This window comes from Eulemur rufifrons, chromosome 30 (assembly GCF_041146395.1).
Source record: "Eulemur rufifrons isolate Redbay chromosome 30, OSU_ERuf_1, whole genome shotgun sequence".
NCBI lineage: Eukaryota > Metazoa > Chordata > Mammalia > Primates > Lemuridae > Eulemur > Eulemur rufifrons.
The window spans coordinates 99,119,961-99,142,237 of record NC_091012.1 but is presented as its reverse complement, the minus strand read 5'-3'; the positions used below and the strand labels follow the sequence as shown (position 1 = coordinate 99,142,237).

The window sequence follows — 22,277 nt, the reverse complement described above, 5'->3', positions numbered from 1 at the left end:
ACAGACTTAAACCTTAGGCGTGATACAATCAGAATTCTCGAAGAAAATGTAGGAAAGACTCTTACAGACATTGGCCTAGGCAAAGAATTTATGAAGAAGACCCCTAAGGCCATCACAGCAGCAACAAAAATAAATGAATGGGACATGATTAAATTAAAAAGCTTCTGCACAGCCAAAGAAACAGTCACGAGAATAAACAGATCACCTACAGAATGGGAAAAAATTTTTGCATACTACACATCAGATAAAGGACTGATAACAAGAATCTATTTAGAACTCAAGAAAATCAGCAAGAAAAAATCAAGCAACCCTATCAAAAAGTGGGCAAATGACATGAATAGAAACTTCTCGAAAGAAGATATAAGAATGGCTAACAAACATATGAAAAAATGCTCAACATCCCTAATCATCAGAGAAATGCAAATCAAAACCACAATGAGATATCACTTAACCCCAATGAGAATGGCCTTTATCAAAAAAACCCAAAACAACACATGTTGGCGTGGGTGTGGAGAGACAGGAACACTAATACACTGCTGGTGGGACTGCAAACTAGTGCAACCCCTGTGGAAAGCATTATGGAGGTATCTTAAACAGATTCAAGTAGACCTGCCATTTGACCCAGCAATCCCATTACTGGGCATATACCCAAAGGAAAAAAGGTCATTCTGTAACAAAGACATATGTACCCGAATGTTTATAGCAGCACAATTCATAATCGCAAAGATGTGGAAACAATCCAAATGCCCATCAATACATGATTGGATTAGTAAGCTGTGGTATATGTATACCATGGAATATTACTCAGCTATAAGGAATAATGAAGATACGACATCTCTATGGTTATCCTGGAGAGAGTTGGAACCCATTATATTAAGTGAAGTATCCCAAGAATGGAAAAACAAGCATCACATGTACTCACCAGAAAATTGGTTTCCCTGAACATCACCTAAATACACATCTGGGAACGACACCAATCGGATATCAGACTGAGGTGGGGGGTGGGGGAGGGGATGGGGGTATGCCTACACAAGGAGTGCATTGCGCACCGTTTGGGGAATGGTAACACTTGAAGGTGCTGACTCGGGAAGGGGGGGTGGGGGGAGGGACATATACCTACCTGATGGGTGCAATGCGCACTACCTGGGGAACAGACACACCTGGAGCTCTGACTTGGGGGGAAAGGCAGTACATGGGCAACGTATGTAACCTGCAATTCTGTATCCCCCATAACAATAAGATGAAATAAAAAACCAACAAACAAACAAACAAAAAACAAACAAACAAACAAACAAAAAATAATAATCCTCAATGGACCCAACTATACACACACAGATACCTTACATGCACACATATTTTCAACTATTTAACTGGAAAAAAATAAAAATAATAAAATGAAAAGAAAATGATTAAAATGGTAAATTTTGTTATGTGCATTTTGCCACAATAAAAAATTTTTAAAAAGTTTAGGAACTCAAAGAACAAAAGGAATGCTAAACTTGGAAGACACCTGGAAACAAGTAGAGTCTTTATGCTTTTTTATCTAACCTGACTAATAAGTCCTAAATGCCCCTATAATTAGCTAGAAGTTATCCACTCGTGATAGATTAGCAGATCTGCTCTGAAGAATAATGAATAAATTCTGATGCCTTCTGATTAAAATAGAATACGAGTCTTTCATGTGCCAAACCAAACTACCCCACTTCATCCTCTGATCCCATAGACCAAAAGTAGTCAGCATTAGGAGTAAACAACTTTACAAAATTATAACTGCTATCCCAGTCATACTGTTGGAAGTAAAGTCCACTAAAAAGGTAGAGCCAAGATCTTCAAAAATCCACTTCTAATTCAGTGAGGGAAAAGTAAACCTATTAAACTAGCACCAAAATCCAGAGGAAAATAAAGTAGAGCTTTCAGCTATTATGGTAATCCTCCTTTAAACACACACACAGACACATAAACCAACATACACTATTGTATTAATGATAACCACTTCGATAGAGTAACAACTTTCACACATTGCCAGTAAGAATTGTTACACAAGAAAGGCAAACTAGAAAGCAGTGACAGCTAATACAGTTGACGTAGTCAGAAGCCAGGAAAATTCTAGTCTATGAAAATGATCCCTGAATCTTGCTGTCTCAAGGTAAGGCCACCAAAAGTAAAAAGCATCAAACATCAATTTTTCAGTGTTATAAACATTAATTTATATGGCTGATAAAAAGAAGTCAAATTTACCAAACAGATTTCAACTACTCCATACTACTTTAAAAAGAAATATTATCCTTTCATGAATATTAACACTTAATTATATTAATAATATATGGAACGCTAGAAATATACACAAAACCTTCCATGATCAAAAAAACTCAAAAACCAAACAAACAACAACAAAAAAAAACCTTTCACGAGACATGGCACAATATCAACATGACTAACCTGCCTATGTATTTATTCAAGATAAGAAGCATTTCATTTCCAAAAGGTAAACTATGGCCTTATCAGCTATGTCTCTTAATGCAAACACCAACAATGATCTACAGAACCAAGTCAGAGGCTGCAGGGATCTGTTTCTGCAAATGCAAAAAAAGAAATCACCAACTATATAAAAACGATATTATAAAATAACTTGCTCAAGTAAGGATGAATACTACAAAGGCTTCAAAATTGTGCTTAGCTTACAAAGCACTCTATCAATGAATATTCTTGATAAACATGAGGTTGTTCGGTATTTTATCACTACCATTTATTGAACACCCAAACATGTGTCACATGCTTTACAAGCGTTATCTCTAATTGTCAATGTTTATTTCTTAAGCTGAGCAGTAGGTACACAATTTCCATATGTTATTCTTTATTCTTTTTTGTACATCCAAAACAGTTATTGTATTTCTCTTTAAAAGAAAAGTATTTAATAAAAAATTAAGGCTCTAAAATGTTAAGCTCTTTGGCTTGCCCACAGTACTAATTAGAACAGGCAACACTGGAACCCCAGTACACTGAACAGTGAATCCTTTCTAGTTCATCACTCTGCCTCTCAGAAACAGCATTCACCCCAATGACTGCAAACATCTCATTCACAAACCACTTTCTGTGGAAGGATGGTGTAGCACCTCAGAACTAATGGTAAATGAAATAAACACATACTGGGGTAATGATAATTTGTAAATGGTGACATCAAAGTATCAACCGTGAAATCAGGGTATAATAGTCATAGTCTAGCCATATTAATATGTTAAAACTTTGAGACAGAAATGGCATTAACACCTAAAAAAAGTGTTTATTGCTGGGTGAGGTGGCTTGCGCCTTTAGTCCCAGCTACTCAGGAAGCTGAGGCAGGAAGATCGCTTGAGGCCAGGAGTTTGAGAACAGCTGGGGCAAAACAGCAAGACCCTGTGTCTACAAAAAGAAAAAAGTGCTCATAAATGGTGGTCATATAGAACCAGGTCCATTTGTCTTTCAGAATTGCTGAACAAAGAGGATGTCCTCAACCAGCCAGGATCTGAACATTCAGTTCATTTGCTCAGTCTATTGCCTTATCAGGAAGATACACAGGAACATCTAGTACTTTGTTCTGACTCTATACTTACCAAACCAGTTTATCTGATTATAATTTAGCTTCTCATGCATCTAACTTACAGACCACATGCAGCACATTACCTAACAACTATATTTCTCATTCTAAATTAATAAAGTTGTATCCTAGATTTAGGAGTTTGAGTTAGCACAAGTCAGTCTCCCCACATGTCAGACCACCTCTGGACATTGATAAAAGGTGAAGGCCAAATACTGCACCATGACAACCCAACTATGAAACTGTTCCTCAGAGGCCCCTATGCCAGGGAGTGTCCTTCAATGACACCACTAACTGGTATCCCTTGAGTTTCATCAGTTTAACGTTAAGAACCTTATTTTAAACAGACTCCATTTAAGAAATCATTTGTTCTAAAATGGTTAAAAACATGAAAGAATGATCTGCTCAAATAACTAGTGAAGGGGAATTCTTAAATCACCTATGCAAATGTTTTATATATATAATTGATGGAATACAAATCCCAACTCTGCCCCATTAGGCAAGTTACTTAATGTATCTATACCTTAGTTCTACCATATGAAAACTAATAATCCTTACCTCATATAACTATTGCAAAGGTTAAAGAAAATATTCAAATTAAGTACCTGCATAAGTGATCAATTAATACTAATTTTGATAAATGGAAATTATATAATACCCATATTACTAACCGTACTAAAGTATTTCTACCCCTATTGTTGGGTTTTCAGAAACTTAACAGACATATTGAGGAGAGACCACAAAAAGCTAAGAGGTAATTCCAATTAATAAATGCAGAAAGGGCCAAGCACAGGGGCTCATGCCTGTAATCCCAGCACTTTGGGAGGTCAAGGCAAGAGGATCACTTGAGGCCAGGAGTTCAAGACTAGCTTGAGCAACATAGTGAGGCCCTGTCTCTACAAAAACTTAAAAAATTTAAAAAATTAGCCAGGTATGGTGGCACGTGCCTGTAATCCCAGCTACTTGGGAGTCTGAGGCAGGAGAATTGCTTGAGCCCAGGAGTTTGAGGCTGCAGTGAGTTATGACACAACTGCACTCTAGACCAGGTAACAGAGCAAGACAGATGGATGGGGCCAGGCGAGGTGGCTCATGTCTGTAATTCTAGCACTCTGGGAGGCCGAGGTGGGAGGATCACTTGAGCTCAGGAATTTGAGACCAGCCTGAGCAAGAGCGAGACTCCCGTCTCTACTAAAAATAACAAAATTAGCCAGGCGTAGTGGCACATGCCTGTAGTCCCAGCTACTCAGGAGGCTGAGGCAGAAGGATTGCTTAAACCCAGGAGTTTGAGGTTCCAGTGAGTTATGATGATGCCAATTTACTCTAGCCTGGGTGACAGAGCTAGGCCCTGTCTCAAAAAAAAAAAAAAACAAACAAAAAACACCACACCCTATTGTTGAGCTGTGATTTTCAAATCAAACATGCAAAAATAAAACTAAAAAAAGAAAAGAATTGCCTAACCAATAGGGGAGAAGATTAAGCAAGAGGTAGTGTGAATGCAATAAAATACAATTTAATAATGTTAATAAATAGAAAAGATATACCAAATTGATAAGAAGATAAAAGTATGGACATATCAATTTATATATATAAAAAATCTGGCTGGGCACGGTGGTTCACGCCTGTAATCCTAGCACTCTGGGAGGCCGAGACGGGTGGATCACTCGAGGTCAGGAGTTCAAGACCAGCCTGAGCAAGAGCGAGACCTCATCTCTACTAAAAATAGAAAGAAATTATCTGGCCAACTAAAAATGTATATAGGAAAAAATCAGCCGGGCATGGTGGCGCGTGCCTGTAGTCCCAGCTACTTGGGAGACTGAGGCAGTAGGATCGCTTAAGCCCAGGAGTTTGAGGTTGCTGTGAGCTAGGCTGATGCCACGGCACTTACTCTAGCCCGGGCAACAAAGCAAGACTCTGTCTCAAAAAAAAAAATAAATAAATAAAAAATATAAAAAATAAAAAAAACTCTCAGACACACATATATAAATAAATATTGGGAAAGAAAGAATAATTTAAACTTCTCACTGGGGCATTTTTCCACAAAATTCTTTAATTATGCAATAAATAGGAGTTTGTAGAAGAATGAAATTATACATTACAAACTGCATAGTACTCAGGAAAGTAATTAAAAGATGATGCCCCTTATTCTCTTGAGACTTTAAATAAGCTAGTTTTTCTAATTTTCAAATATGCAGATGAAGCAATATCCAAAAACAGATCAAATAAGCCCACTAGTTCTCACATTCCCTTCAGAACAGAAAATTGTAGTTGTTGTTCTCTGTGTAAATTAAAATGTACTTCATATATTTATTACATTTGCTCCATATTAGAGATTTCCAAAGCTGGCTATGTATCCAATCACCTAGGGAACTTTTAAAGAACAAGTTCCTGGGACCCATTTCTTAGAGATTCTAATTTGAGAAGTCTGCAATGGAGGCCAGAAATCAGTACATATGATATAATATAAAGTTCATGTTATGGTATTAAGGGAATTCCTACTCTGATTCAGCTAGCTGTTTGGATTGGTCCCATATTTCAGTGCTTTCCATACTCTATTTACTGTGCATGCGAATCACCAGGAAGTGTTACGAAGAGGCAGATTCTGATCCAGAAGGTCTGGGATGATGCCTGGGAATATGCAGTTCCAACAAGCTCCCAGGTGATGGCCACACTGCTCGTCTTAGGACCACAATTTGAGTAGTAATACCTTATGAGATCTTTCAATCTTTCCACGGGTGAATGATAGAAGGCAGTCCCCTAGGCAGTTTCTCCCATGGAAATATTTTCTTCATGTTTTACCTAAACATCCTTTAACACAGCTAGAGTACACAATTTGCAAAATACTTATCTTTACTATATACCCTACTACCAAGTGAATGGAAATTATTTCCCTCATTTATAGACTAAATGATATCACTAAAAGATATCACAATGCAGAGATGAAATTAAAATTTACATAATTTTCAATATATATACAGTGATGGTCACCACAGTCATGGTTTTAATAGTGAAATATTAGAGAAAAACCTATATCCTTACGATTAAATGCTAAGCATCTCTTGAAAATAATCATGTAAATGTACACTTACAATGAAAAGACATTCAATATAAGTGAAAATAAAGATTATAAAACCTTATAGAATGACATATATATACTTAGCAGAAAGATAGATATACTAAAATTTTTAAAGCATTGTGCTCAAAGTGGTAGAAAGGTGATTTTGATGCCTGCTTGCCAGTATTATCTAAAATTTCTACTATATAACATATATCTTACAAAATTCTTAAAGGGTAAAAAGGAGGTGAGAAGAAAACCAAACAAATCTCACACATGCACACACCTTTCAAGGACCACTTGAATGGCTTGACTGATAGGTAAAACTTGTTTTCCAAAGAGTAGTTAAGGAATTTCCTAAGTTAGAAGCACTTAGAAAATTTATTACAATTGCAGTCCTGCACCCCAATCCAGATCTATTGAATCAAAAATCTGTGGCAATAGGCTCCATAATCTGCCTATGAAGCAAATACTGATGCTTATAGACAGTAAAGTTTGGAAACCATGGCATTAAACAAAAAGCTTCTTAGAAATGCAGGAACCTGGAGTAAATTCCAACCTATCTGTATGGCAACCTACAGCAAATTCAGAACAGGTGAAATCATGGTATTTTGTACATACAAACCCACACTCACAAAGACCACTGGAATTTGAACAAACACCAAAACAACCTGTACTTAGTGATTGGCTTTATTCAATCTTAATTTTAAGCATCCCATGTGAACACTGACTATTTCCCATGAGCTTACTGAGGTCACAAGGGTTTTCCTTATACCTGACCTACATCTGTCTGAAACTATTCTCATTATAACCTCTTCTATGATGTTCTGTCCCTGGTTAGTCATTCATTAGTTTAAAGTACTACACAAACATTTATTATGGAACCAAATATCTAGATAATTCATTCTCCTGTTGCTTTCACTTATCATTTCTAAACATATTCCAGTTGACTAAACTCAGTAGATTCTGGTGATTATTTCTTCCAGAGATCCTCTCTGAGGTAAACTCAAAGGCATGGTGAGTTTATATCAACAGAGGCCCTCAAAGAGTCAAGAAAAACCTTTCCTGTTCTGAAAAACACCATATGAACCCCCAAAATTTTGTTGAAAGAAAAAGTATATGTCACACTAAATATATCCCTATACCCCACTGTCAAGTATTTAGTATAACAATCAACTCATAAGGCACTATTTATGAAAAGTTTTCAAAAGGAGACATTAAGAATTCCAAGAATTTCCTAAGGCTAATAAATCAAGAGACTTTTCCCCCAAAAAAGCCATGACAGATTTTTCCCCCTTTAAAACTGAGGGGAAAACAACAGGAGAAAAAAAAAAGTTTGTCGTGAGCTCCTAAGAAGATCTAAGAAAGGAGCATAATTTCTGGGAAGGTGGGAGACAAGCCCTTCATTTTATTTTAATCCATGATACATTTTAATCCCGGATCACTCAGAAGGCCAGGCCAGCTAAGAATGGAATTTATTAAAACCAAGATTATATACCCACCTGCAGTTCACACCAAGCAACCTCAACCCATGTTTCAGTGTCCAGTCCTTTATATACTGTTTTAAATGCTCCTCTTCCCAGCTCTATGTCAAATTTCAGGAACCTGCCACTAGGAGAAGTAGCTACAGCCTTCATTTCTGCTTCTTCTTCCATTTCCTTTTCATTTTTCTCCTTGAAACAATCTTTTGAAGTTTCTGAAGTTGCCTTTGAACACTGTTCATATTTAACTTCTTGTCCACCTCTTAGCACATTTGTAGGAAGTTTATCTACTCTTGGAATATTTGTTGCAGTCTTTATTCTCTCATCTTTGGGGGAGGATTCGGCAACTTTGTCATCTTCTGTCATTTCAACGCTCTTGCGGAAAAATCTCTTCCTTTCTACAGTTTCCCCAGAAGCAGAGGGGGTACTGTTTTTTTCTTTTAGCCTAGCTTCTACTGTCAAAGATGCAGCAACTTGAGGAACTCTGCTTTCAAGTGAAACTCCATCAGGTTTCTCAGAATCTTCTGTGCTGGCTGGCTCCCCTGAATCAGTGGCCATTGTAATTAAAGTTGGCACTAAAATTTTTCCTGTTCCACTCTTCAATCCAGTTACATCTCAGGTATCAGAATTAGCAGAATGGACTTCCTTTTATGTGGTCATATATTTCCATAGCAACCTGAAGGGGGGAAAAGGATATTTTAAAATCACCCCACAAAGGAAATCATTAAGGAGAAAACAAGTCACCTGATTTTTAATCCCTTTTTTCTTAATAAGAAGTTTATTCTTTTTTCTGTTCAATCTTAGCAACAAGCAGACTCCAGGGACTGTGTCTTATCTTGTTTACCACTGTAGCCATCGGTGCCTAGCAGACTACTTGGTATATAGCTCAATCTGTCTTCGTATGCAAGAATATCGGTTAGGAACCTAGTTCTCAGCCCAATCTATCAATCCATCAAATTCAAAACAAGTGCCCAAATCCTGAGTTCACTTAGCTACAGGGTGACATACACAATAAGTAAAACAACCGTGCCCATCTCTATTAATATGGGAACATGAAAAAAAAAAAAAGAAAAAAAAATAACCACATGATTTCTAGGTGGTTTTTGTTTAAAATTCATCCAATAGCAGTTTGTTTTACTGTGGTAAAATATACAAAACATCAAATTTACTATTTTAATCATTTTTAGGTATATAATTCACTGGCATTTAGTATATTCACACTGTTGTACAATCATCACTACTATCCATTCCCAGAACTTTTTCGTCATCCTAAACTGAAATTCTATACCCATTAAACAATAATTCCCTGTCCACTCCCACCCACCCCTGGTAATCTCTATTCTACTTTCTGTCTCTATGAATTTGCTTATGCTAGGTACTTCATGTCAGTGGAATCAGACATTTGTCCTTTTGTGTCTGGCTTATTTAACTTAGTATAATGTTTTCAAGGTTCATAGATATTGTAGCATGAACCAGAATTTCATTCCTTTTTAAGGCTGAACAATATTCCATTGTATATATATATCACATTTTGTTCATCCATTCTTCTGTCAATGGATTGGATTGTTTCTATCTTCTATTATGAATATGCTCCTATGAACATCCAATATTACTTGTAAATAGTACAAATACTTGTTTATGAGCTTGCCATCAGATTTTAACAAAAACTACTATCAAATATTAATATACCATCCTAAAAGAATAGCAAGATAGACTTAGAAGCATGTATCCTTTTAAGCCAGCAATTCCATTTATATACTAACTTGCCTTAGAAAATAGTCTAGAATCTACACAAAGATTTAACTATAAAGACATTCATTACAACACTTGTAATTTGGAAAAACTTAACTAAACATAAACCTAATAGGGGTTTAATTAAATATCTCAGACCTGGCATGGTGGCTCATGCCTGTAATCCTAGTACTCAGGGAGGCCCAGGCAGGAGGATCGCTTGAGCCCAGGAGTCTGAGGTTGCTGTGAGCCAGGCTGATGCCACGGCACACTAGCCCAGGCAACAGAGTGAGACTCTGTCTCAAAAAAAAAATTAAATATCTCAAAATGAGGTATGATATATCATTAAAAATAACACTGCAGTTTTCAGTGAGATGAAAAGATGTTCCCTGTACATTATATGGTTACATATACACGAGCTTCCATACACACAAATGATATTAACTCTGAACACACACATACACACAAATTAACTTTAAACTGTAGAATTATGGACTTTTTTCTTTTTTTTTTTGTATTTTCTAAAACTTTCCACAATGAACATGTAAAAATGTGAAACATAATAAGGACAAAAGTTTCTCAAGTGAATGGTCAAATCACCAATGAATTATGTCAAATCAAAAATACATAGAAATATCAAATTTGAAAAACTGAAGGAAAAAAACTTGAACTAAAGCAAACAAAATGGAGAGAAACACCCCTAATCATTCCACACATTCAACTCAATTCCTATCAAAATTCCAGCTGGTTTCTCTGCAGAAAATACCAAGGTAATCCTACAATGCATACAGAACTTCAAGGGACCCATAATAACCAAAGCCAAAACAATCTTGAAAAAGAACAAATTTGGAAGACTCATACTTTCTGATTTAAAAACCTACTACAAAGCTACATATTAAGATATTATAGTACTCATACATATAGATATATATATATAAACAGAATAGAGTCCAGAAATAAATCCACATATTTATGGTCAACTGAGTTTCAACAGGGGTGCCAAGACAATTCGATGGGGAAGAATAGTCTTTCCAGCAAATGGTGCTGGGACAACTGGATAGCAACGTGCAAAAGAATAAAGTCAGAATCTCTAGTAAGGTTTCATGGAAAAGATACCTGAGCTGAGTTTTGAAGAAAGAAAATTAGCTCATCTAGGCAGAGGGAAGATCATAAGCAAAGGCATGAAATATCATGGAGTAAGTATATGAGTGTTACCACGAGCAGTTTACATGCATATCAGAAGCAGGCAGATGAGGACAGAGAGGCAGAGTCACCTAGGACTTCTATACATACAATGCAAAACAGGAGACCAATCAAAAAGCTACTGCAATAATTCAGAAAAGAGATGATGAGGTTTAAATGAAAATCATGGCAGGAAGGATAGATTCAAGATACACTGATCCTTCTGTAGTTCATAAACGTGATGGGTGTTCACACACGTTTGAAATGTGCCTCCCTCAAATCTTGTTATGACGTTGGCATATTACCCATCTGATGTGAAAAAAAGAAAAAAGAAGAAAGAAAGATACATTAAGGTAGTATTAAAAAATGATGCAAGTTTTACTGCCAGAATGGATATCTCTGTGAGGGAAAAGGAAGAGTCTCATAACAACTTCCAGAAACTTGCCAACCAGATGATGCTACTGGGACATATCTGTGTTAATACCACAGCTAAGAACGAACTAAGCACTCATGAAGTGCTCTATGAGGTTATACTGCCAAATCGATATACTTTCAAAGTCACTTAATAAGATTAGTATTACTTGCAAGTGAAAAAAGATAACTAGCAAAGCTTCACTTAGGCGGAAATTTTTTTTAACTTTTTATTTTGAAATAACTCTGGACTTGGGAAAAAACATATAAGAGTATATACAAAGGCTGGGCACGGTGGCTCACGCCTGTAATCCTAGCACTCTGGGAGGCCGAGGTGGGTGGATCACTCGAGGTCAGGAGTTTGAGACCAGCCTGAGCAAGAGCAAGAGCGAGACCCCGTCTCTACTAAAAATAGAAAGAAATTATATGGACAACTAAAAATATATATAGAAAAAAATAGCCGGGCATGGTGGCACATGCCTGTAGTCCCAGCTACTCGGGAGGCTGAGGCAGTAGGATCAATTAAGCCCAGGAGTTTGAGGTTGTTGTGACCTAGGCTGACGCCACGGCACTCACTCTAGCCCGGGCAACAAAGCGAGACTCTGTCTCAAAAAAAAAAAAAAAAAAAATAGAAAGAAATTATCTGGCCAACTAAAAATATATAGAAAAAAATTAGCCGGACATGGTGGCGCATGCCTGTAGTCCCAGCTACTCGGGAGGCTGAGGCAGGAGGATCGCTTGAGCCCAGGAGTCTGAGGTTGCTGTGAGCTAGGCTGATGCTATGGCACTCTAGCCTGGGCAACAGAGTGAGACTCTGTCTCAAAAAAAAAAAAAAAAAAAAAAAAAAAGAGAGAGTATATACAAAGAATCCAGTATACTGTTCACCCATATTCCCCAAATGTGAACAATTTTAGGTGGGATATTAAACCTTAAGAGAAATCCAGAAGACAAAAGGATTTATGTAGCCAAAAATATGTAAAGTCAGAAAATTTAAATTGGAAAAGCCTTCAAAAAATTTTTATTGCAGAACCGCTTTTAAAAAAAGAAATCTTAGGCCAGGCGTGGTGGCTCACGCCTGTAATCCTAGCACTCTGGGAGGCCGAGGTGGGAGGATCGCTCGAGGTCAGGAGTTCAAGACCAGCCTGAGCAAGAGTGAGACCCCCGTCTCTACTAAAAAAATAGAAAGAAATGATCTGGACAGCTAAAAATATATATAGAAAAAAAATTAGCCAGGCATGGTGGCACATGCCTGTAGTCCCAGCTACTCAGGAGGCTGAGGCAGAAGGATTGCTTAAACCAAGGAGTTTGAGGTTGCTGTGAGCTTGATGCCACGGCACTCTAGCCCAGGCAACAGAGCGAGACTCTGTCTCGGAAAAAAAAAAAAAAAAGAAAAGAAAAGAAATCTTAGAACACTAATATAAAAAAGAGTGGCAAGTAGTGGTGCTATGGTATAATAATTCTAACGCCTGGTTTCTCAAGCTATAGGGTAAGAAACAAGAGGAATGGGAAAAGGAATCTTTTCTTAGTCTTTTAAAAACCAGTACTTTATGACAAAAATGTTACCAGAGACAAAGAGGGGCATTTTAGAAGACTGAAAGGGTTAATTCATCAAGACACTATAACAATTATAAACATATACACATCCAACAATAGAGACCCAAAATACATTAAATAAAAACTGACAAAACTGAAGAGAGAAATACACAATTCAATAATAACAGCAGAAGATTTCAATGCCCCACTCTCAATAATAGAGAGAACAACTAGACAGAGAAAATCAACAAGTGTATGGAAAACTTGGACAATACTATCAATTAACTTGACCTAAGCAACATCTAGAACACTCCAACCAACGAAAGCAAAATATACATTCTTTACAAGCACACATGGAACAGTCTCTCTGGAAAAGATCATATTCTGTGTAATAAAACAAATCTCAATAAATTTAAAAGGACTCAAATCATACAAATTATGGTCACCTATCACAAAAGAATTAAAATAGAAATGAACAACAGACTAAGGATAGACATACAGATCAATGGAATAGAAATGACAGTCTAGAAGTAAGCCCTAACATTTATGGTCAATTGATTTTCAACAAAGAGGCCAAGACCATTCAATGGGGAAAGAGCAGTCTTTTCAACAAAAAGTGCTGGAACAACTGGAATCTACTGGCAAAAGAATAAAATTGGACCCCTACTTCCCACCACACACAGAAATTAACTCAAAGTGGATCACAGACCCAAATGTAAGAGCTAAAACTATAAAACTTTTAAAAGAAAACATTGGAGTAAATCTCAGTAACCTTGGGTTAGGCAATAATTTTCCAGATACAACAACAAAAACACAAGTAATAAAGGAGAAAACTGAAAAGCTGTCCCAATCAAAATTTTGGACTTTTGAGCTTCAAAAGATACCATCATCAAGAAAGTGAAAAAACAACCCATAGGCTGGGGGAAAATATGTACAAATCATATATCTGATAAGGGACTGGTATTGAGAATATATAAAGAACTCAATAATGAAAAGACAAATAATCCAAGTTAAAAATGGGCAAAAGATCCGAATAGACATTTCTCTAAAGGAGATATATAAATGGCCAATAAACACATAAAAGATGTTCTACATCATTACTCATTATGGAAATGCAAATCAAAAGCCACAATGAAATAACACTTCATATCCATGAGGATGGCTACAATAAAAAAGACAGTAACAAGCACTGGGAAGCATGTAGAGAAAACAGAACCCTCATACATTGCTAGTATGTAAAATGGTGCAGCTGCTTTGGAACACAATCTGGGAGTTCCTCAACAAGTTAAACAGAGTTACCATATGATACCATCTACCCAAGAGAAATGAAAACATATGTCCACATAAAAACTTGCACACAAGTGTTCATAGCAGCACCATTCACAACAGGCAAAAGGTGGAAACAATCCAAATGTCTATCAACTCATGAATGGATAAACAAAATGTATTATAGCCATGTAATAGAATATTACTCAGCAATAAAAAGGAATGGAGTATTGATACATTCTACAACAAGGATGAACCTTGAAAATATTATGCTAAGTTAAAGAAGCCAGAGGAAAAGACCACATACTGGCCAGACACAGTGGCTCACGCCTGTAATCCTAGCACTCTGGGAGGCCGAGGCAGGTGGATCGTTTGAGCTCAGGAGTTCAAGACCAGCCTGAGCCAGAGTGAGACCCCATCTCTACTAAAAATAGAAAGAAATGATTTGGACAGCTAAAAATATATATAGAAAAAAATTAGCTGGGCATGGTGGCACATGCCTGTAGTCCCAGCTACTCAGGAGGCTGAGGCAGAAGGATTGCTTAAGCCCAGGAGCTTGAGGTTGCTGTGAGCTAAGCTGATGCCACGGCACTCTAGTCAGGGCAAAAGAATGAGACTCTGTCAAAAAAAAAAAAAACAAAAACACATACTGTATGATTCCATTTATACGAAATGTCCAGAAAATACAAATCTATAGAAATAGAAACTAGATTAGTGGTTGCCTGGGGCATAGGAGCAAGAATGACTGCAAATGAGCATGAGGGATCTTTTGGGGGTGATGATAATGTTCTAAAATTAGAGTGCTACCAAGGTTTTACAACTCTATAGATTTACTAAAAATTGACTTTTACATTTGTATTGGTTATTTTTATATTAATATCTCAATAAATATGATGTCCTCTTTAAGAAACTTAGAGTAACACACTTTTACTAAAGTCAAAACCATCATAGTATCAAATATGCCTTTTTAAAACTATACTACCTTCCTACTCTAATTCTGTCCACTCTCGTCTTCAGCCTGGCCTCCTAGGTTAAGAATCCCTGTTTGAGAGGGGAAAGGCCAGACAACAGTAAGATGTAATAGTTGGTAGCCTAAACAATGAATAAGAAAAACCAATTTTAAAAACTAGGCCAAGGCCGGGCGCGGTGGCTCACGCCTGTAATGCTAGCACTCTGGGAGGCCGAGGCGGGTGGATCGCTCGAGGTCAGGAGTTCGAGACCAGCCTGAGCAAGAGCGAGACCCCATCTCTACTAAAAATAGAAAGACATTATATGGACAACTAAAAATCTATATAGAAAAAATTAGCCGGGCATAGTGGCGCATGCCTGTAGTCCCAGCTACTCGGGAGGCTGAGGCAGTAGGATCGCTTAAGCCGAGGAGTCTGAGGTTGCTGTGAGCTAAGCTGACGCCATGGCACTCACTCTAGCCTGGGCAACAAAGTGAGACTCTGTCTCAAAAAAAAAAAAAAAAAAAAAACTAGGCCAAGAACTTCACCAAACATAATACATCTGGGGCCATTGTGGATGCAATAGTTTCTTAACCATAAAACAGAATTGAAGAACACAGAGTGGGAGAAACCTGGAATGGAATCTTGGTTCTGCCTTTCATTCCTCAGAGGATATTTTAGGTAAATTATTTAACCTCATTCATTCTTGATTTTATTTGTGAAGTCTCACAGGACTGACGTGAAAATATACATATAAAATACTTAGCACAGTGCCAGGCACAATATAATAATCAATAAATGAAAGCTTTTATTTTCTATCTCTTAATAACCCCAAGGGGCAGCACCATATTAAAACACTATTCAACAACACTCAAGAAGACATTAAATGATCTTCGGAAGACTCTATTTAGGAAGGCAGAAAAATAACTAATACATTTTTTAAAGCTTTCCAGTAATAAACCATATTGGCATTGCTAAAGATAAATGCTCCAGTGACCAGGATAATATCTGTTCTACATGCAGCAATGTAAAAACATAACTCAGTGAAAAAGTCTATAAAAATCAAGCTTCAAACCTGGAGTCTCTTACTAAGTTCACAGCTATATATCATAATCTATGTATGACCATTTTTGCTTCATAAAATGGTAAATAAACTTACCTAAGCCTGAGGAATATATATAACGGTAATTGGGAAAGTACTTCTATAGAGACTGAAATTACAGGAAAAATCTCACAAATCTGTACTCTATCTCTACTCCTTCAACATGTTTGATATACAGTCATGCGCCATGTAACGATGTTTCAGGTAACAACAGACTGTATATATGAAGATGATCCTATAAGATTATAATACCCTATTTTTACTATACCTTTTCTACTATGTTCTAATGTGTTTAACTATGTTTAGATACATAAATGCCATTGTGTTACAACTGCCTACAGGATTAGATACAGTAACAGGCTGTGCAAGTTTGTAGCCTAGGAGCAATAGGTTATACCGTTTAGCTTACGCGTGTAGGAGGCTTTACCATCTATGTTTGTGTAAGTACACTCTATGATGTTCACACAATAACAAAATCACCTAACAATGCATCCCTCAGAATGTATCCTCATCATGGAGTGACACGTGACTGTATAAGCTTGGAGCATTTGCATTAAAAGTTCAAAATATTTTTCCCCTTGTAGATTACCACGATTCTATCCATATGAAATCCAGCACTGATAAAATCAATACTTGGTCAACCCATTGGTTGGCTCAAATAATTTCTTCAATTTTTATAACCAGCAATTGAAAAAATGCATATTTAAACAAACTGACACAGTAAATTTTCCATTAACAATCCTCTCTCAGCGAGGCGAGGTGGCTCATGCCTATAATCCTAGCACTCTGGGAGGCCGAGGTGGAAGGATCGCTCGAGGTCAGGAGTTCGAGACCAGCCTAAGCAAGAGCGAGACCCCCCCCCACCTCCCGTCTCTACTAAAAATAGAAAGAAATTATCTGGACAACTAACAATAAATATAGAAAAAATTAGCCAGGCATGGTGGTGCATGTCTGTAGTCCCAGCTACTCGGGAGGCTGAGGCAGGAGGATTGCATGAGCCCAGGAGTTTGAGGTTGCTGTGAGCTAGGCTGACACCACGGCACTCTAGCCTGGCCACAGAGCGAGACTCTGTCCCAAATTTTAAAAGAATAAAAAATCCTCTCTCTTTTCATATATTCATATTCATAGCAATAAACACTTACCACGTGCCAATGTGCCAGGCACTGTATCAAGGTCTAAGGATAAAAGAACAAAAATCAGTCCTGGCCGGGCGCGGTGGTTCACGCCTGTAATCCTGGCACTCTGGGAGGCTGAGGCGGGTGGATCGCTCAAGATCAGGAGTTCGAGACCAGCCTGAGCAAGAGCGAGACCCCGTCTCTACTAAAAATAGAAAGAAATTATATGGACAACTAAAAATATATATATAGAAAAATTAGCCGGGCATAGTGGCGCATGCCTGTAGTCCCAGCTACTCGGGAGGCTGAGGCAGGAGGATGGCTTGAGCCCAGGAGTTTGAGGTTGTTGTGAGCTAGGCTGACGTCACGGCACTCACTCTAGCCTGGGCAACAAAGTGAGACTCTGTCTCAAAAAAAAAAAAAAAAAAAATCAGTCCTTGTCCTCAAGGAGCCTACAGTTTATCCAAGCTTAAGATATACTACTGTTGACTTCTGGTTTAACAAGGTGAATTGAACATCTATATCTCTTGTACTTTCCAAGACCCCAGAAAAGTGATGGTAAAGAAGTACAAAAGTATAAATCACAAGTCAAGGACCTGAATGGGAAATGGCATGGCAGAAGCAAGATTTCAACAATTTCTTCCATTTCAGGAAGAAGGAAAAAAAGATTTCAACAATTTCTGACACAGAGCAGACAAAAAAAACAACTGGCTGATAACACAAATAAAGGATGCTACAATCTAAAATATGTCATAGAAAGGGTTCCAACCCAGGAGAGAGCAGACTTGCAGGGCAAAATCCCAGAGAGGCTCCACACACAAGAGAAGACTGATCCCACAGAGGGCCAGAATAAGAAAAAGGCTGAAAATAGAAATTAACTGAGGTCTAAATTATGATACAGTTGATGAGTCCTTCCCACAAAAGAAATAAATCTCTGCATATAGAATACCAAATTCAATAAACTGAGAAGAATCAGGGTACCTTAGAGCAAAGCCCTCTGCCTTCTGGCATTTGGGCCCTCCAAGTGTAATAGCCAGCTGCCTACCCACTCACCTCAAAGTTGACAACCCTGCCCAGGTACACAGAACTCCCAGTCAGCCCTTCTACTAGCTCATTCTTAAATATGAACAAATTCAGAAGACAGCCATTTGAAGAAAGCCTGCAACATAGAAGAGAAAGATCAAGAAAAAGAAAAAAGGCTGGGTGCCGTGGCTCATGCCTGTAATCCTTGAACTTTGAGAGGCCAAGGCTGGAGGAACACTTGAGGCTAGGAGTTTGAGACCAGCCTAGGCAACACAGCTGAGACCCCGTCTCTACAACAGATTTTAAAAATTAGCTGGGAGTGGTTGCACGTGCCTGCAGTCATAGCTACATGGGAGGTTGAGCCAGGAGGATGGCTTGAGCCCAGGAGTTTGAAGTTGGAGTGAGCTGACACCACTAGCCCAGGAAAAAGAGTGAGACCCCATCTCAAAAAAATGTCCTAGGAGGAGCTAAAGTAATTCAAGAAACCATTTATATTTTAATGTTTAAAAGTATAATACAATTGTATGGTTTAAAAATCAAATAAAGGCATATATAACAGGCAGGCACATTCCCAATCCTGCCTCCTATCCATTCAGTGCCCACCCCACCTAACAGGTAACCACTCATTAGATTCTTGTGTATTCCTCCAGAGTCTCTTTAGGCAAATAAGTAAATGTGAATATATGTTCTCTCCTTCCCTTTCTACATAAAAAGTTGCATAGTATACAATAAACTGTTTTTACAGTCATAATAACTTAAGATACTTTCTTTTCTTTTCAGTACATACAGGTTTCTCTTTCTTGTTTTGTAGTATTCAAATAACATTGCAGGCCGGGCGTGGTGGCTCACGCCTGTAATCCTAGCACTCTGGGAGGCCGAGGTGGGCGGATTGTTTGAGCTCAGGAGTTCGAGACCAGCCTGAGCAAGAGCGAGACCCCATCTCTACTAAAAATAGAAAGAAATTATATGGACAGCTAAAAATATATATAGAAAAAATTAGCCGGGCATGGTGGCTCATGCCTGTAGTCCCAGCTACTCGGGAGGCTGAGACAGGAGGATCGCTTGAGCTCAGGAGTTTGAGGTTGCTGTGAGCTAGGCTGACGCCACGGCACTCACTCTAGCCTGGGCAACAGAGTGAGACTCTGTCTCAAAAAAAAAAAGAAAAAAAAAAAACAAATAACATTGCAGATTTCATTTTACATACACACACACACACACACACACATATATATAAACTAGGATTACTGGATCAAAGGAAATTTGCATATTTATTTTTAAACTTTTATTGAAGTATACTAATATATCCAGAAAAGTGCATGTAATACATGTGTATATTTATATAATGCTGCCAAATTGCCTTCCATGGGCATTGTACCAATTTAAACTCCCACCTGCAATGTGTGAGAGTATCTTTTACCCCACAGCCTTAACAACAAAAAGTGTTATCAAACATTTTGATTTTTAACATTCTGATAGATTTTAAAAAAGGAATCTCAGTCTGGTTTGAATTAGCATATATCTTATGAGTGAGGGTAAGCATCTTTCACATAAACAATCATTAAAGTCAGGAACAAGCCAAGAAATCCTACTACCAACTAAGGAAATAAAACAAGATGTACGAATGTTAGAAAGCAGAAGACAAAACTCAAAATTTGCAGACTATATGATTATCTACCCAGAAAATCCAAACAAATCAACTAAAACACAATAATAGGAACTAACAAGAGAGCTCAGCAAATAGGCCAAAGACAAAATCAACATACAGAAATCAACACTCTGAATATAATTAAAAAAAAACAACTATCCTGGCCGGACGCGGTGGCTCACGCCTGTAATCCTAGCACTCTGGGAGGCCGAGGCGGGTGGATTGTTTGAGCTCAGGAGTTTGAGACCAGCCTGAGCAAGAGTGAGACCCCATCTCTATTAAAAATAGAAAGAAATTATATGGACAACTAAAAATATATACAGAAAAAATTAGCCGGGCATGGTGGTGCATGCCTGTAGTCCCAGCTACTCAGGAGGCTGAGGCAGGAGGATTGCTTGAGCCCAGGAGTTTGAGGTTGCTGTAAGCTAGGCTGACGCCATGGCACTCTAGCCCGGGAAACAGAGTGAGACTCTGTCTCAAAAAAAAAAACAAAAAACAAAAAAAAAACAACTATGCTGTTCACAAGAACAACAAAGCTATAAAATATTACTCTAGGAATAAACTCAAGAAATATGCAACACCTTTGTAAAGAAAACTAGGCTGGTCACAGTGGCTCACACCTGTAGTCCTGGCACTTTTGAAGGCTGAGGTGGGAGACTGCTTGAGACCAGGAGTTCAAGACCTGTCTGGGCAATATAATGAGACCCTGTTTCTACAAAAAAAAATAAAAAATTAGACAAGTCTGGTGGCATCCCCTGTATCCCCAGCTACTTGCAGGGAGGCTGAGGCAGGAGGATCTCTTGAGCCTAGGAGCTAGAGGTTACGGTGAGTTATGATCATGCCACTGTCCCTTAGCCTGGGTGACACTGCAAGGTCCCATCTCAAAAAAACAAAACAGAAAACTGTAAAATTTTACTGAACTACATAAACTATACCATGTTCCTTGGAAAGACCCAATATCAACATCTTTACAATTCCCCCAGTCCCTCCAGATTATTCCAAAATCCATGCAAACTCAATCAAAATCCCAAAGAGACCTGGCTTGGTGGCTCATGCCTGTAGTCTTTGGGAGACTTTGGGAGACTGAGGTGGGAGGACAACTTGAGGCCAGGAGTTCAAGACCAGCTTGGACAACATAGTGAGACCCAATATCTACAAAAAATAAAAAATTACCTGGGCATGGTGGTGCGTGCCTGTAGTCTTAGTTACTCCGAGGCTAAGGCAGGAAAATCACCTGAGCCAGCCCAGGAGTTCGAGGCTGCTATGAGCTATGATCACACCGCCATTGCACTCCAGCCTGGGCGACAGAGCAAAACTCTGTCTCTTTTTTTTTTTTTTTGAGACAGAGTCTCACTCTGTTGCCCAGGCTAGAGTGAGTGCCGTGGCGTCAGCCTAGCTCACAGCAACCTCAAACTCCTGAGCTTAAGCGATCCTCCTGTCTCAGCCTCCCGAGTAGCTGGGACTACAGGCATGCGCCACCATGCCCGGCTAATTTTTTCTATATATATTTTTAGCTGTCCATATAATTTCTTTCTATTCTTAGTAGAGATGGGGTCTCGCTCTTGCTCAGGCTGGTCTCAAACTCCTGAGCTCAAACGATCCGCCCACCTCGGCCTCCCAGAGTGCTAGGATTACAGGCGTGAGCCACCACGCCCGGCCAAAACTCTGTCTCTTAAAAAAAAAAAAATCCCAAAGAGGTGTTTTTGTCCAAAACTGACAAGCTCATTCTAAAAAGAGTACAAGGAAAGCCAAGAAAATCTTCAAAAACAACATTGAGAATTTGCCTTACCAGATATTTACATATAATATAGCTACAGTAACTTAAACAATGTGGTTTCAGAACAAAAATAGACAAATGGACTAATGAAATAGAAGAACCACGCTGGGTGTGGTGGCTCACACTTGTAATCCCAGCACTCTGGGAGGCTGAGGCAGGAGGACTGCTTAAGGCCAGGGGTTTGAGACCAGCCTGGGTAACATGGCGAGACCCAGTCTCTACAAAAATTTTTTAAAAGTTAGCTGGGCATGGTGGCTCGAGTCTGTAGTCCTAGGTACTGGGGAGGCTGAGGCAGGAGGATTGCCGGAGCCCAGTTCAAGGCTACAGTGAGCTATAATCCCATTACTGCACTCCAGCCTGGACGACAGAGCAAGACCCCATCTCAAAAAATAAAATAAAATAAACTGAGAGATAGATATATACTGATGTATAAAAATC

At 38.4% G+C, this 22,277-nt stretch overlaps 1 protein-coding gene and 1 pseudogene across 2 annotated transcripts in view; one reads left to right on the top strand and one right to left on the bottom strand.

Moving 5' to 3' along the window:
• WNK3 (WNK lysine deficient protein kinase 3) overlaps positions 1-8,665 on the bottom strand; it is a 134,902-nt gene extending 126,237 nt beyond the window's left edge. For both annotated transcript variants that reach the window (XM_069463747.1, XM_069463748.1), the window contains exon 1: positions 8,129-8,665. In XM_069463747.1, the coding sequence (XP_069319848.1) occupies positions 8,129-8,665 (537 nt within the window). The remainder of the gene's footprint in view (positions 1-8,128) is intronic.
• A 2,572-nt stretch (positions 8,666-11,237) lies between these two features.
• Positions 11,238-11,335, top strand: LOC138379378 (small nucleolar RNA U13; annotated as a pseudogene).
• The last annotated feature ends 10,942 nt before the right edge of the window (positions 11,336-22,277 follow it).